The sequence below is a fragment of the Rhinolophus ferrumequinum genome, chromosome 10, assembly GCF_004115265.2.
Source record: "Rhinolophus ferrumequinum isolate MPI-CBG mRhiFer1 chromosome 10, mRhiFer1_v1.p, whole genome shotgun sequence".
Classification (NCBI taxonomy): Eukaryota; Metazoa; Chordata; class Mammalia; order Chiroptera; family Rhinolophidae; genus Rhinolophus; species Rhinolophus ferrumequinum.
The window spans coordinates 60,071,017-60,086,631 of NC_046293.1; the positions used below are offsets into that span (position 1 = coordinate 60,071,017).

A 15,615-nucleotide genomic window follows, 5' to 3' on the forward strand; every position below is an offset into this window, starting at 1 on the left:
CCATATTTTCACTTGTATCTGATAAGAATCTCAAGATAACAACATTTATGAAACTAAACTCTCTCCTTCCCCCCAAAACCTGCTACTGTCATTCTTCTCCATATAAGTAATCACCATTTGTGTTCTTCCAATTGCTCAGGCCAAAAACCTTGGTATCATTCTGGTTTTCTTTTATTTCTCACCCTGCTTATAATCTAGCAGCATAACTTCCTAGCAGTTCCTTCAGAATCTGTTCTCAGTCTGACCACTTAACATTAGTTCCACTGCTACCACCAGTATCACCTTGGTTTGGATGGCTGCAGTAGCCTAGTCTCCCACCTTTGACATCCTTCAGTTTGTTCTTTACTAGTAGCAAAAATGAACATTTAAAATGTCAATTAGATCATGCCACTTCTCTGCTCAGAACTCCTCAGTGGCTTTCCTTCTTAGATAATATGCATACTTTCATAGCTTACAAGATTCTATATGATCCTACATGAGTTCCTTTGTGGTCTCATTTTTACCTTGCTTTTTCTACTTCAGCCACATTGGTGCACTATGCTGTTCTAAAACATGCCAAATACCTTCAGGCCTTTACATTACTCTTTTCTCCTGCCTATACATGAGTATTTTGTAAAACTCAGTAAAGAGGGAATTCCCATATGTGTTTGTATGCTTATATATGTATATAAATATCTATTAATAGAAAAGTATCTGGAAGAAGAAATATCAAAATATTAAGAATAGTTATCTTTAGGTAAACATTTTATTTGTGTTTGTATTTTCTGAATTTTTGCAATGAGCAAGAATTATTTATTTTTAATAGACTAAAATCCCCTTCCTTCCTTGGCTTCTTTCTCTACCTTCCTTCCTACATAATGTTCTGTTTCTTGATCTGGGTGCTGGTTACATGATGTGTCCACTTTGGAAATTTATCTTGATATACTGATGACTTGTGCATTTTCCATATCCATTTACACTTCAATAAAAAGAACAAAAAGAAAAAAAGTAACCCACCCACCAAAAAAAAAATAGGAAGCAGTATTGTCAGATGATTGATTTTATGTAATTATTTAAATATTCTGGGTAATTTGCTTTAAGTTTTGAGATACACTGTAAGATTTACTACTAATTTAATGCCTTAATCAAAATCTCATTGACTACGAGACTATTAAAGGTTCTAAGTAGAACATAAACAGTGTTATTGGACTATGTATAATTATGTAGAATAGGCATGGGGGTTTTTATATTTCTTCAGAGGGCATGTGTTACTAGGTTCAGTGTTTTGTAAATGTTTTTTCCAAAATTAACCAAGTATTCACAAATTTAGAAATAGTGTATAATTCTTAATGTCATTAAATATTTGAATTACAATTTTCTTGAGTCTAAGTTAGAGTTATTGACCAGAATTTAATAATTTTAGTAGTGTTTTCTAGTTTCTCTTTCTAATGTTTAAAAATTTTAAAGATTCATTTTACTACAGTACTGACGCTTAATTACATTTGTACTCTCAAATATGTATATACTTCTGTGTCTTATTTTATAGCAGATTAAGCTGCTCCAGTTTTAAAAAAAAAAAAAAGACTTCTTCCACTCATATAATTGATTTAGAAGCAAGGAAAATATATGGTTTTACTTTAAAAACAAGAAATTTTGAGCAATACAGACTTCCCTTCAAAGAAAGCATTTTCCTTTCATTTGTGTCCATATAGTCTATTTAATTTTTAGTTAGCTGTTGAAACAGTAAATTATATTCAGTGTAATCTAAATGTTCTTAAATTGGTTAAGTTATAATTTAAAATATTTTCTATTTGTAGCATCTCTGAATCATACTTTAATTTCTAACTCCTACATATCATCAGAAAATATGTTGATTTTATAATGTGTAAAAACTTAGTTTATCCTATAGGACATAAATTATACTTTAGGGTTATATGATTGAACTCTTTTACCTTTTGAGGCCTCAATTTCCCTAAGTAATCTGTCAGAGTTATAATTACCATTTTGTTCCTTAAAACACACCTGGTCTTAAAAACCTTCTTTATTGCTTTTTATATATTTCTTACATATTTGTTCATCTGTTTTTGCTATTATATCAGTATTTAAAATTTAGAGTTTTTATGCTGGTGAGCACTTAGTTGTATGTGGTATATTTTAAAATATTTATTATATTTACATTTTTTCTCCTTAAATCTAGATACAATTGAAAAGGAAATAAGAAAAATCTTCAATATTCCAGATGAAAAGGAGACCAGATTATGGAACAAATACATGAGTAATACATTTGAACCACTGAATAAACCAGACAGCACCATTCAGGATGCTGGTTTATACCAAGGACAGGTATTGTTTAATAGTACTGTTTATTTTAAGCATACCATACATAACCATTTCTGGAGTCACAAACTTGGTTATGCTGCCAATCTAGAATGAGTTCTACTGGCTCTGGCTTCGTCTTTCCAACTCATCTCTTCTCTATCCCTGCTTGTCATTAGCTATAAGTTCTGTTTCCCTCCTTGAGCGTGAGAATAATCTACTTCTTAAAAAAAATTATTTTCCGTCAAAAAAACAGCTGAGAAGATAGGTCAGCAAACTCTGTGTAAAGGATCATACAGTAAGTGTTTTTGACTCAGCCATCTGTATGGTCTCTTTCACAACTACAATTCTCCCATTGTAGTAGCACGAAAGTAGCCATAAAAGATATGTAAACAAATGGAAATGGCTATGTTCCAACAAACTTTATAAAACCAGTCATTGAGCTAAGCGAACTGTAATTTACCAGCTCCTGCTAAAAGGTATCAACCCCCAGTTCAGTCTTTCTTTATGATCTAATTCAAAAAAATGAAGTGTTGAGAAATGAAGACATTTAGACATAGTCAGCAAGTCCTTCTCATCCCACTTTCTAAATATTTCTTGAATTAATCTCTATGCCATTCTCAGCCCTTGTCTTTCAGTAGTCTCTGAACAGATCCCTCTGCCTCCAGTCCACTCTCAATCTTCCATATTTCTGTCAATACTCTTCCTAAAATGAAAAACTTATTTCCTTTTCATAAACCTTTCCTGGCTCTTTAACAATTATAGAATAAAGTCCAGGCACCTTTAACACAGCATCCAAGTCATGGTTTGATCTTTTGTCAATCTTCCATCATCTTTAGATTATCTTTGCTTTGTGATTTACACTCTTAACAAAACCAAACTGAACAGCTTATAGTGCCCTAAGCATACTGTGCTATCTAGACTCCTTTGCTTTCCTATATATTGTTTAATCTGCCTGTTGTACCCTTCTTCTCAATTCCTGCATCCATCCAGCAAAAAGTCCTTTTAAACATCAAAATATTCAAACTAACTATTCCATCCTATCATGTAGTCTAACCAGATCAGATTACTCATCCTTCAAATTCCAACTCGGATATCACATCATCTCTTCATCCGTTTCTGATCTGTTTTTCTCAATATTCATTGGAAGTATAGGATTTTTGTACGTTAGAGAAAAAGTTACTCCTTTAACTTCCATAATGATTTATATACGTCTTTTGTATCATTTATGATGTACTTTAATTATTTATATATTGCGCTCTTCACTTAGACTTTGAGATGCTTATTTACGTTAGACTTTCCATCATACATTTTTTGGTTTTATTTTTAGTACCTAACACAGAGCCTGGTGCTCCAATATATGAAAGTTTTTGTTTTGTTTTGTTCTATTTAAAATTACTATTGACATCAATAATATGATACAACTTATTTAAAAATTTAGAGGAACAGAGGGAAATTAATTTTTAGTAAATGCCTACAATATGTCAAGTGTTGTAATAGGCTATAAAAACAGTGATTTTCACATTTACTTTAGTCATTATGTTCTTAAGTGAAATCTTACAATATCTAATATGTATTACAATTAAAAGGAGAGTTACCTGATTGAAGCTGGAGTGAGGAACTTGGAACTCTACTGGTTAGTCAACACACCCTTCCCTAACCAGCCAGCTCCCTCTTTCTGTCTGCAGAGAGACATACACCTCTGTTCTTGGTTACCATCCAGCAAGCCTTGAGGTAGCTCCAGTAATACAATTTGAAATATATAGTATTATTTCTTTAACTCTTTTCAATGCTTGATCCTATGTAGTGGCTATTATTGTTTCCATCATGTACTTTAGAAAACTGAGTCTTACAGAATTTAAATAATTCAATGTTCTTGATAGGAATGCATTTACCAGATTGCAAATGACAGCATAAATCATTTTAAGAAGAATGAGATTAAATATCCTTAAGGACATTTGCTCTTTTGAAATAGGAATGTTTCCAAAAATGTGTATTAAATTTTCCAGATATTGTAACATTTGTTTTCTAATGATAAACTAAATACTATCCTAGACTTAATTTTTTTTTTTTACTGAAATTGAAAGTATTTTTATTATGAAGTGAAACAAAGATATATATTGAAGAGAGTGCTTCCCACATTGAGTGGTGTCTCTCTCTCTCTCTCTCTCTCTCTCTCTCTCTCTCTCTCTCTCTCTCTCTCTCTCTCTCCCTCCCTCCCTCCCTCCCTCTCCCTCTCCCTCTCTCTCGCTCTCTCTCTCGTATTCAATTTAATTAAATTTTGAAACTTTTCTAAAAATACTTTCATTTTGAGTTAAGGTTTTAAACAGCAAAATTTTCTTCAGAAAATTATACAGTTGAATAAAGGAGTGAATTTTAACATTTCTGATGGCTTTCAACATTAATATCTGTGATTGTAAAAGCATGGAATTTTAAGTACAAATACTGTTAGGAATTAAGATGTTGTGGTTAAACTTGAAATTACTTGATACTTACTTTAGTTTTAGGACCTTCCTTTAAAAAACAAACCATAAACAGTGATATTAAATGCGTAACTTTGAAATTTTCTATAGCTAAAATCTTTTATAATTGATCTAAGTCCTCTAAATGACTGTAGATGTTTGTATATATAGTTTGTATTTGATATCTGTATAGTTATGAGTTACAGTAAAGGAAAACTTTCGGTAAGAGTTAAAAATCACTAAATTGAATTTTATAAGTCTGTAAAAATATATAAATATATGACTATATCAGAATGATATCAGAAAATTGAGTATGCTGGTTGTCTGTGGCAGGTAGGGAGAGGAATGATCAGGGAGGGACCCGGATGGTAGGTACACAGTGTACTAACTTATATGGTACGTATACTTCATATGTTCGTATATGTTTTTTTGAATGTAGGAAATACAATTTTTTAGAGACACCTTTAATATTTTAATTAGCATACTTTTTCAGGAACATGGTTTCATGAATTTTTTTTTACCAATATTTTATTGTTTGTTGTATGTATTCTGAAACAGGCTTACATTTTACATGGTTAGGAACCAAATGCCAGTTTATAAATGGCCTGAAACGTACAGTCCACAAAAGTGTATTACCAAGAGTTTGTAGAGTAGGTTACAAAATTGCAACTTTAAGAAAAACTTAATGAGACTGAATAGGCAGAATGTGTTCAAGTTTGCAATACCTTGAATTTACTTCAGGGCTTATTTTCTATATTATAGTTTTCCCATGGAAATTTAGGTATTATATAACTTGTTGAGATTATCACATATTTCTTTTGCTAGTTTAATTGTTTTTGCTTAGGTTTTCTTTGAACAGACTCAATCATAATAAAAACTATAAGGAAGGCTTTTTTATTCTGGAAAATACGAGAAAGGATTCCAGGATGTTTTAGAATCAAGTATATCTCTGCCTTAGCCAGTACTTTTCATTTATTAGAGGTAATTTTAGTCTACCTTAACCATACTGCAATAGGGAACTTCACTCTGATTCTCATAAATGTGGTTCTGTCATTTATGTATTAAAAATTTCTACAATTTACATGTTAATAGTAAATAAAGACAAATTTCAAGGCCCCACACAATGTGTAATGTGTAAGTTGGAATTGTCTGTGTCACTGTTCCTCAATACTTACATGATAGTTAGCTAAGATCATACATCAGAATGTTTAATAACAACTACAACAATTTAATGAGCATCTATTTTTGTTTTTGCTCAGTACTAAGTTACAAGCTACAAATAGAAGAGAAATAGAGTGCACTCCCTAAATTCAAGGAATTTATATTCTACCTACTTAGTTTAAATTTTCTTATAATTAAAGTCATAAAACCAATGATTTTTTTCATAGTTTACGTTCTTCTGACTATTAATTGCTTACTTCTTACATTTGACTTATATTTTTGTCTCCTTTTCCCAGCTTTGGAATCAAAATAGGTAGAATGCAAACACCTTTTCACCTTGTCTGCTGTGTCCTTTAATTAATCACAGAGTTACTTTAGTTTATTAATGAATTCAGCTAATCTTCTAAAACTATTTTAACGTCAGGGTTAAGAGAAACCCTCTTTTATTGTGTCATATTTGCAGGTGTTAGTGATAGAACAGAAAAATGAAGATGGAACATGGCCAAGGGGTCCTTCTACTCCTAAGTAAGTGCTCCCACTTTTTATGAATTATTGCATGGGTTTGAAGCCTTTGATTTGAGATAATGAAATCCAGAATGATAGAAGAATGTAATTGTATGTTGCACATGTATACGCCTTTAAATTATAATATTAGTATAGAAGTTATCTAAATTTGCACTTAAGATGCTATTATTAAAAATGCTTCCAATTTAAATCTCCAAATGAGGTACAGTATAAATGTTATAAATATTATGTTACATTGTCTAATACAGTTAAATCACTCTTAAATGTTTTGTTAAATTTTTCTTCAATCTTGTGTGTGATATTTTTCAAGTATCTGTTAAAAATGTTCTTTAACAGAATAGTTCTGATATGAAAGTAATATTTTTATTAAAATGAATGTTTTAGAATATAAAATCATAAGTAGAATTAGAGGAGTATAAGAATTGCTTTTGATAGTGAGGGATGAAAGAATTAGAAATCTTTTAAACTTTTTCTTTTAATTGTGGTAAGAACACTTAACATGATATCTATCCTCTAAACAAATTTTTAAGTTCACAACCCAGCATTGTTAAGTACAGGCACATTGTTGTACAGCTGATATCTAGAATTTATTCATTTTGTATAACTGAAACTTTATTCCTGTTGAACAGTAATTCCCCCATTTCTTCCTTTCTCCAGCAACCACAATTTTACTCCGTTTTTATGAGTTTGACTAGTTTAGATGCTTCATATATCATAGAATCATGCAATACTTGTCCTTCTGTGACCGGCTTGTTTGACCTAGCATAATATCCCCCAGGTTTATCCATGTTAGCACACATGGGGATTTCCTTCTTTTTTAAGGTTGAATAATATTCCATTCTATGTATATGCCACATTTTCTTCATTCATTCATTCTTTGTTGGACATTTAGGTTGTTTCCATATCTTGGCTATTGTGAATTGTACTGCAGTGAACATGAGAGTGCAGATATCTCTTCAAGAAAACTGATTTTGGTTCCTTTGGATGTAGGAGAGATTTCTGGATCATATAGTAGTTCTAGTTTTAATTTTTTAGGAACCTTCATACTGTTTCTGCAGCGGCTGCATTATTTTATATTTTCACCAACAGTATACAAGGGTTCCAATTTTTCCACATTCTTGCTAGCACGTGTTATATTTTGTTCTTTTGATAATTGCCATCCTAGCAGGTGTGAGATGGTATCTCATGGTTTTGATTTGCATTTCCCCAGTTATTACTGATGTTGAGCATCTTTTCATATACCTGTTGACCATTTGCTCTTTGGAGAAATGTCTATTCAAGTTCATAGGCCCATTTTTTAATCTAGTTTTTTTGGGTTTTTTTGCTATTGAATTGTAGGAGTTCCTTATATATTCTGGCTATTAATTCGTTATCAGATATTTGGCTTAAAGATTTAAAAATACAACCCGAATCTATAAAACTTCTAAAAGAAATCTTAGGGGGAAAGCTTCATGACATACTAGTAGGTGGTGATTTCTGGACTATAACAGCAAAAGTACAAGCAACAAAAGCAATAATAGACAAATGGGATTACATCAAACTAAAAAAATTTTGCACAGTAAAAGAAACAATCAGCATAGTGAAAAGGCAACATACGAAATGGGGAAAAATATTTTTAACGATTTTAGAATTACCAGATCCACGATCCATTATCAAAAACACTTAGGGCTAGTTGTATTTCAATATTCATACTTTTCAAACCTTTGAGAAGTAATATAAGTACATATGCCACCTATTATATTTCAGTAGTGTCCAGGGGGACTGTCATAATCAAACACATTAATATTCAGCAAATATTTGCACTAAATAGGATAAATAAGGACTATAAGTAGCCTCATATCAGTTCACGTTAGCTTGCTCTCAAATGAAATGTGAAAAAAAGTTTTAAGTTTTCAAGGCTTTTGAAATTTCAAATTTTCTAAATAAGAAATTGCGGATCTATATTTTGAAATGCTTAAAATAATAATTCTTAAATCAGTAATAATTTTGTAATTGCTAACCTAGCAAATAAAAGAGAATGGCCTGGTATTTAATTTTCTTCAAAACTAAAATGCACATTTAATGAATGGCTATCTTTTATATCTTGTGTGAAGTTTTTTCATTTAAATTTCATGAGAACATGCCTAAGTACATTAATTCTATTCTTACTCTACTTAATTGGATATAATACAATTATATTAGGGTAGAACTTAATATAAGAAGATTGTAAGAGCACATGATAGAATTATGTACATTTGATTGATGAAATTTTTAGGAATAATTTCTTTGTGAATATTCACATTTAGTCTTTTGATCAGAACTATTATTGTTTTTTTCTAGCTTATCTTTAGATTTTAATGCACTTGTTAATAGCTTTAAATAATTTTGAAATCACAAAATTCCTTATGAGTTACTATAAAAGTACCATGAGTTCAAATATTGAGAGATCTTGTCTATTTTAAATTGTTGGTTTCACCTGATAAAAATAGTTATATATTTCATTTTGTTATCTAGGCTGTCTGCTAGCACAATACCATTTTTATTTACTTAAATAATTGTAGTACTTGCTTCTATAAGAGAAAACACAATTTCTTATGTAATAGGTCACACACTATACACATGCAATAAATATTATATGGTTCATGAAGGTACTACACTAGGGTTTCAGAGAAGTACAATTAAGAGTCCCATTCTTCACTGAATCAACCAGTTTAATAGAGAACCTAAATATTAAAGCATAAAAAGCTAAGTATCCATTCACTATAAAATGTGAGAAATACCATACAACAATATGTATAAATTGCCAAATGACATTTTATTAGAATACAAAAAAATTGTTTTCTTAAAATTAGCATCTGTATATGAAAAGACTTTTAGAAAACTAAGAATAAAAGGAAGTTCTTCTAACTTGATAGTCTATATACCTGATCTCTGTAGTAAACATATTTGAGTAATTTTGAACACAAAACAAGTAAGATTGCAAGTTAAACAAAGGAAATAAAATTCACTATTTGCATAGGATACAGTCATCTACATAAAATCCAAAAACAATCAGCAGACTACTAGAACTGAGAAAATTTTGCAAGATTCTCTAATACAAGGTTAATTTTTTAAATTAAAAAAATTAAAATTAATTTTTAATTAAAATTAATATGTGTTTTCTATACACAGGTCAGCAATCTTTTTTATAAAGGACCAGATAATAAATATTTTCAGCTTTGTGGGCCATATGGCCTCTGATTCAACTACAACTCTGCTGATATAGCTTGAAAGCAGTCATAGACATTATGTCAACAAGTGGTTGTGGCTGTGTTCCAGTAAAACTGTTTTTACAAAATCGTGTGGCTTGTGAGCCAAAGATTCCTGACCCTTCTTAATTACCATTAGTAACATACTTAGGAAATAGCATAACAAAAATTAACCTAATTAGGAATGCATCAAACCTTCATAGAAAAAAACTCTAACTTTATTAAAAGACAAAAAATTACCATCTACAGTGATACCTCGGTTTTCTAACGTCTCCGTTGACGAACATTTCGGTTTACGAGCACCGTAAATTTTTTGGATCTATGGTATCATTAGATAATAAAATTAATGCTAAATTTGCAGTTTTAGGGATTGATTTTAAAGGTCTGGAATGGATTAATATGGGGAAACCGTGCCTCGGTTTTCGAACATTTCAGAACTGGAACGGTCTTCCGGAACAGATTACTTTCGAAAACCTGTGCTATATGTCTGAAGATTTATCATGTACTATATGCCTTAACCTAGTAATGCCTCTTTCTCTAAATCTGTCATGTCAGTGCCTCCTATTCAAAATTCTATTCTATTTCTTTTTAATTTTTTTTTAGAAACTTCACAAACTCATTCTAAAATTAAGACATAGTAATAAAGATCCAGGATTTGCTAAGTCAATTTTGACAAAGAAGCAAGAAGCACTGGACCTACTAGATAGTGAGAGATACTACAAAGCTATAGTAATAAAAACAGTATGATGCTAGCAAAGAAAGGCACATAGACTGGAATAAACTAGTGAGCTCAGAAAAACTTATGTATATATGTGAACTTGATAAGTTTACCAACTAGTCAATGAGAAACAGGTTGCTTAAAGCAGATAGCTGCTTAGATTTTGTTAGAACTGGAGAAAAAGAAAGCAGAATCAGTACTTTATATATTATGTATATAGACAGAGTCCAGGAGTATACCCAAGTAAGAATGTAAAGCTTTAAAGCTAATAAGAAATTTTGGAGAACATCTATGTCTTAGAGATCATCGAACATAATGTGAAAAATTAAAGGATTTGATTACATCAAAATTAAGTATTTCTGTTAAAGGTACACAAAATTAAAAGTCAGATGTCAGTTTTGGAAAATCTAAAACCTACAAGGGAATAATACCTACATTGTTTAAAGAACTGCTATAAATGTACAGAAACAAAAAAGCTTTTAAAAAATAAACAAAAGATATGAATAGGCAGTTTAAATAAAGGGAATCCCAAGTGCTAACAGGTAGATGAGGGTATATACAAACTCACTAGTAACCAGAAAAATTAAAGCAAAGCATGAGGTAAAACCTAACAGCCATGAGAATGACACAAATTTAAAAGATTGCCAATATGAAATGTTTGGAGGGTATATGTAAGAGAAGTCTCATAAACAGTGGTGGGAGTGTAAACTAGTAGCACCATTCTCTAGTTAGTGTTTAATTAATTCGGGAATGCTTAATCCCTCTGATCCAGCACTCAGTGGAATTTTTACACAGGTCCCTGAAGGTAGCTGAATTGCTTGTGGAAGTGGTAGTGCAGACTTGGAGGCAGTTTAGCTAAATCTCTATCAATGTAGATAGAGTGAATAAGAAAATGAATGGTGGTATACTGTGAATACCAGTGCAGCAAGTAGAAGTAACAATGAGGAGATCTTTAAAACTGGATAATCTTTAAAATATACAGTTGAGAGAAAAAGTAAAAACAAAATGAGATTTTAATTCAGTGCCATTTATGTAAATTTAAAACAACGTAGTATATAAAAATATTTAAGAACATAGAGAAAGCACTTATAGTGGAGGAAAATAGGAGTACAGATTGGAAAAGAAAAATAAGTTTTAGAAATTGTCACTTGCTTTTATTTACATGTATATAATTGAAGTAAGGATGCGGATTTTTTTTTCTGGATGAATGCCAGCTTTAAAAACAACAACAATGAATTCTGTGTATTCATTGAAGTTACATTAAGAGCACACATTAACTTAGATTCAACTCCAGCAGAAGGCATGTAATTTTAGGCCCTCAAGAAAGAAACTTCAAGATATTAAGATATAGAATAGCCTGTTTTATGTGCTCAAAATTGCCATCATATCTGTCAGGAGACCAACCCCTTCTCCTCCACATGACATGGAGATGCTAGTTCCAATAACCTGGGATCTGTTGGCTGCTCATACTGCTTAGCACATAACAGTTTCTACACAGAGCATCAAAAGTCAAGGAAAAATCATTAAAAGCTACATTTAATATGGTGATAAAAGAATCACCTGTTGAGTTTGTTAAAACATGGTTTCCTAGACCTATCCCAGGAATTTCTGATTCAGTATATCTGGGTGGAGCTCATGAATTTGCATTTCTTATAATCTCACAGATGATTCTAATGCTGTTGGTACAGTCTAAGGTTCACACTTGAGAAATTGTGTAGGCAGTGTTCGTTGATACATACGTACTATGTGAACCACCATCAGCAGCAGCTTCCTGGGTCCTCACCAAAGACCAGCATAATAAAAATCTTGGTGATGGGCCCAGGAATCTGCATTATAGGTTTTGCTTATGAACAAGAAAATGTCAGAATACACTATACAGTAGGCATATGTTCAGTAAGAGAAAGCATGTTAGTCTTTTAATTGCCTGACTTTTCTATACCACTGAAAACAGAGGAACTAAGTGCTCTGAAGTCCTAAAGTTGTACGGGGCCCATTTGGATTCAGAACTGAGACCATATATCCTCTGCTGAAAAATAAATTTTTGAACTACTTGATTGAGAAGAAATACTAAGTATTAAAACAAAACGTTAAGGGTAAAATATAATTTTGTTTATAACATGTAGTCCTGTAGTCATAAAAATGTATGTACCCTAAAACAACCCAAAATCTATATTAGAAATCTAAAAACTTACCTAAAAAAATACTCAAAAGTTTTCTATCTGGATTTTTCTGCTAGATATCAACATTTAATTTGAAATTTTTGTATGTATGTTATATTTTAAAACTACTCAAGTGCTTGGTTTTTTTTAGAACTTTTCATTTATAATCTAGTTTTTAAGTATCTACAAGTTCTCAAAAACTCTCTTTTCTAATGATACCTTAGAAAAGTTTTAACTCCTAAATTTTTCTATTCTGTTAAATGTAACCATTTATTTTCCAAAGATGTTGGTATCAAGTGGAGTAGTCTGTTCAGTTGGACATATGTGACTAGGTCACTCTTGTATTTCTAAAAAATAATTTTGAAGGACAATACTTGTAGAAGCCTGGAGATCCCTAAAGAGAGGAAAAACCTAATCAATAGATTGATGATCCCTTAACTTTCCAGAAAATTTCCTTATTCCTTAGCTATAGCTTCTAACTGAGCTTTATTAAATTTTAACTAAATTGTGCTATTATTTTTTTCTCTGTATGGCTTTATTTTAGGTATAGTTATTTCAAAGAATGCCTTTGAGATTATTAACATTGTAGAAATAAAAAGTTCCAAATTTTGCTGTTTTTCTGAAATAAATAAAAATTCCTCTTGTGAGAGTAGCATGAGAAGTTGACTTAATTTAGACATTTTCATTAATTGCTCAAAAATATTGGCAAAAGACTTTAAGTATCTGGTGAAAAAAGTTAAGGGTCATCAATGATTTTGAAGAGGCAGTTTTCATGGGCTAAAAAACAACCATAGAAGAAACCAAAATCAACCAGATAAGGCATGAGAAGCTGAAAAAACCAAATGGAAAACTAAGCCAGTAGTTCTTACTCATATGTTGTCCCTCTGCCATCTGTGTTGTTCTGATTAAAAGAATTCCTAATTGGTGACTGAAACACTAAGTATAAACTTAATCTAGTGCCATATTAGTATTTTTACAGCACTCTGTCCCTGACTACTCTACTTGGAGAGAGGGAGTACTTTATAAATAAAACCATTGCGTACTACTTGTGGTTAGGATAAATAATAAACATCTAGGTGACTGCAATATTTTATTTTTGTTTTGTTTATACGATCTGTTTCAATATTGTACCTGTTTCAATGCCGGTAGAAAAACTTACCATATACTTCTTTAGAATATTTTGGAGAGTAATTAAGTCTAATTTTCATATATTATTGCAAGATTAACTATATAGATTTATAAATGGTTGATAGACCTATTTGATTGCAAATTACTGAAATACATATTAGGAAACTTATCCACACATTGTTTTCATTTTAACAGAAGTTATATTGAGGCTTTTAAAGTATTTATAAGCATGATAGTCTCTGCTGATTTGAAACATTAGTAGATGTAGTTATGACAGTTTGGTACTAAAAGAGGTATAGTTCAAAGAAAATGCACTCTTAAAGTTTCTATGAAAGTATACAAATTTGTTACCAGTTTTAACCTTGTTGAAGTACTGGAGGTAGGGAATTGAGAGATTTTGGTTTGTGGAAATTGAGAGGATGGCTCAGAGTCTTATTTCCTTGTCATTCAATCACATTCATATATTTTAAATTAATAACACTTCTTCAGTTTGAAATGGAAATGATGAGTCATTAATCTAGGGTAATATTCCAAAATCCATAATTTGTTGTCATTTTTAAAGGCATTTTGAATTTTTATAAATTTTTTTCCATGCTTTATATCACTTTATCTTGTTCTTATTGTTCTCATCAAGAAAAAGACATATTATGACTTTTTCTGAGACTGTAAAGTTTGAGGTAATGGTACAGCCAAACAGAACTGCCTAGCATGCAGTTAAAGAGAGGGAACCAACGTTTGGAGAATAATGAGAACTGCAGATATGGAGTTATATTCCTAGAGGTGAGAAATATAAGCATATATGAATTATCTAATCAAAAAATGTAAAGAACTATAGACTAAGTAATATACTAACTAGAACCATATACTATGTCCCTAAGTAATAGTGTAAAACAAAAAGATCAAATGGAAAACTTGAATCCCATTTTGTCATAGAGGGTAAGAGAATAGGAGCTTCTAGAAGAAAGGGAATGGTCAGCAATGCTAATGTTGCAGCAATTGGAGAGAGAACAGAAGAGATTCAGTGTAAGTGGAGACAGCATGATGGGAATAAGAAATAAATTGTAGGGAAAGAGGGGATGGATACGTTAGTCAGAGAATGGAACAACTGATGTAGAACATTCATCATGATATATACTAAAAGAAGAAATACTATAACTAAGGTGGTACTTGGTTGGAAAGGCAGGATTCCTGGAGAGGGAGAGAAAGTGCTTTACATATAAATCTTTTTGTTTGTATAAATATATACAATCTTTCCTGGGTACTTGTCACTGAAACACAAAGGCATCATAATGTTAGAATGAAATTCTATATACTGCTATTTAGCAATACGCTGCTTTTTTCTGGGTTTTTTTAGTCCAAACTCCAAATCCTTTTTGGAAATGCTTGTGTTTACACATAAACACACTCCCCATGATTCTGTACTTGGAGGTACCTCAGTTTAACATTGAAAATGTTAAATGTTAACATCATAGTAAGATGATGCCAGAGGAGAAGTTAGTTGATAGGAACAGTAAGGGCTTTTAAAGTTATTAATCTGCAAATATATGGACTTTTTGGGGGATCCTGATTCAAACTAATCAAACTGGGGGAGAAAAATTTTGAGTCAGTTGAGATTAAAATTGAACATGAACTGAGTACTAGATTGGGACCAACAGTGGTATCAAAAAAAGATCTCTTACCTACTAGGGATGCATACTGTAATATTTACGGGTGGAATTATGGATATCTAGGATTTGCTTCAAAGTAGTCCAGCAAAAATATGGGGGAAGGAGGCTGAGGAGATTATAGGTAAAACAAGAGTGGCAGAATGCTAATAATTTTTGAAGCTGAGTGACTGATGTTGGGTACATGAGGTCTTATGTATGTTTGTCAATTTCTGTAATAAGAGTTAAACATAAAAATTTACAAATTTGATGCTAAGATTCATAATGGCTGAGAAA

General features: G+C 31.3%; 1 protein-coding gene across 4 annotated transcripts in view; it reads left to right on the plus strand.

Moving 5' to 3' along the window:
* USP15 (ubiquitin specific peptidase 15) overlaps positions 1–15,615 on the plus strand; it is a 113,944-nt gene that overhangs the window by 45,101 nt on the left and 53,228 nt on the right. For all 4 annotated transcript variants that reach the window (XM_033116953.1, XM_033116957.1, XM_033116956.1 and 1 more), the window contains exons 5-6: positions 2,177–2,322; positions 6,382–6,443. In XM_033116953.1, the coding sequence (XP_032972844.1) occupies positions 2,177–2,322; positions 6,382–6,443 (208 nt within the window). The remainder of the gene's footprint in view (positions 1–2,176; positions 2,323–6,381; positions 6,444–15,615) is intronic.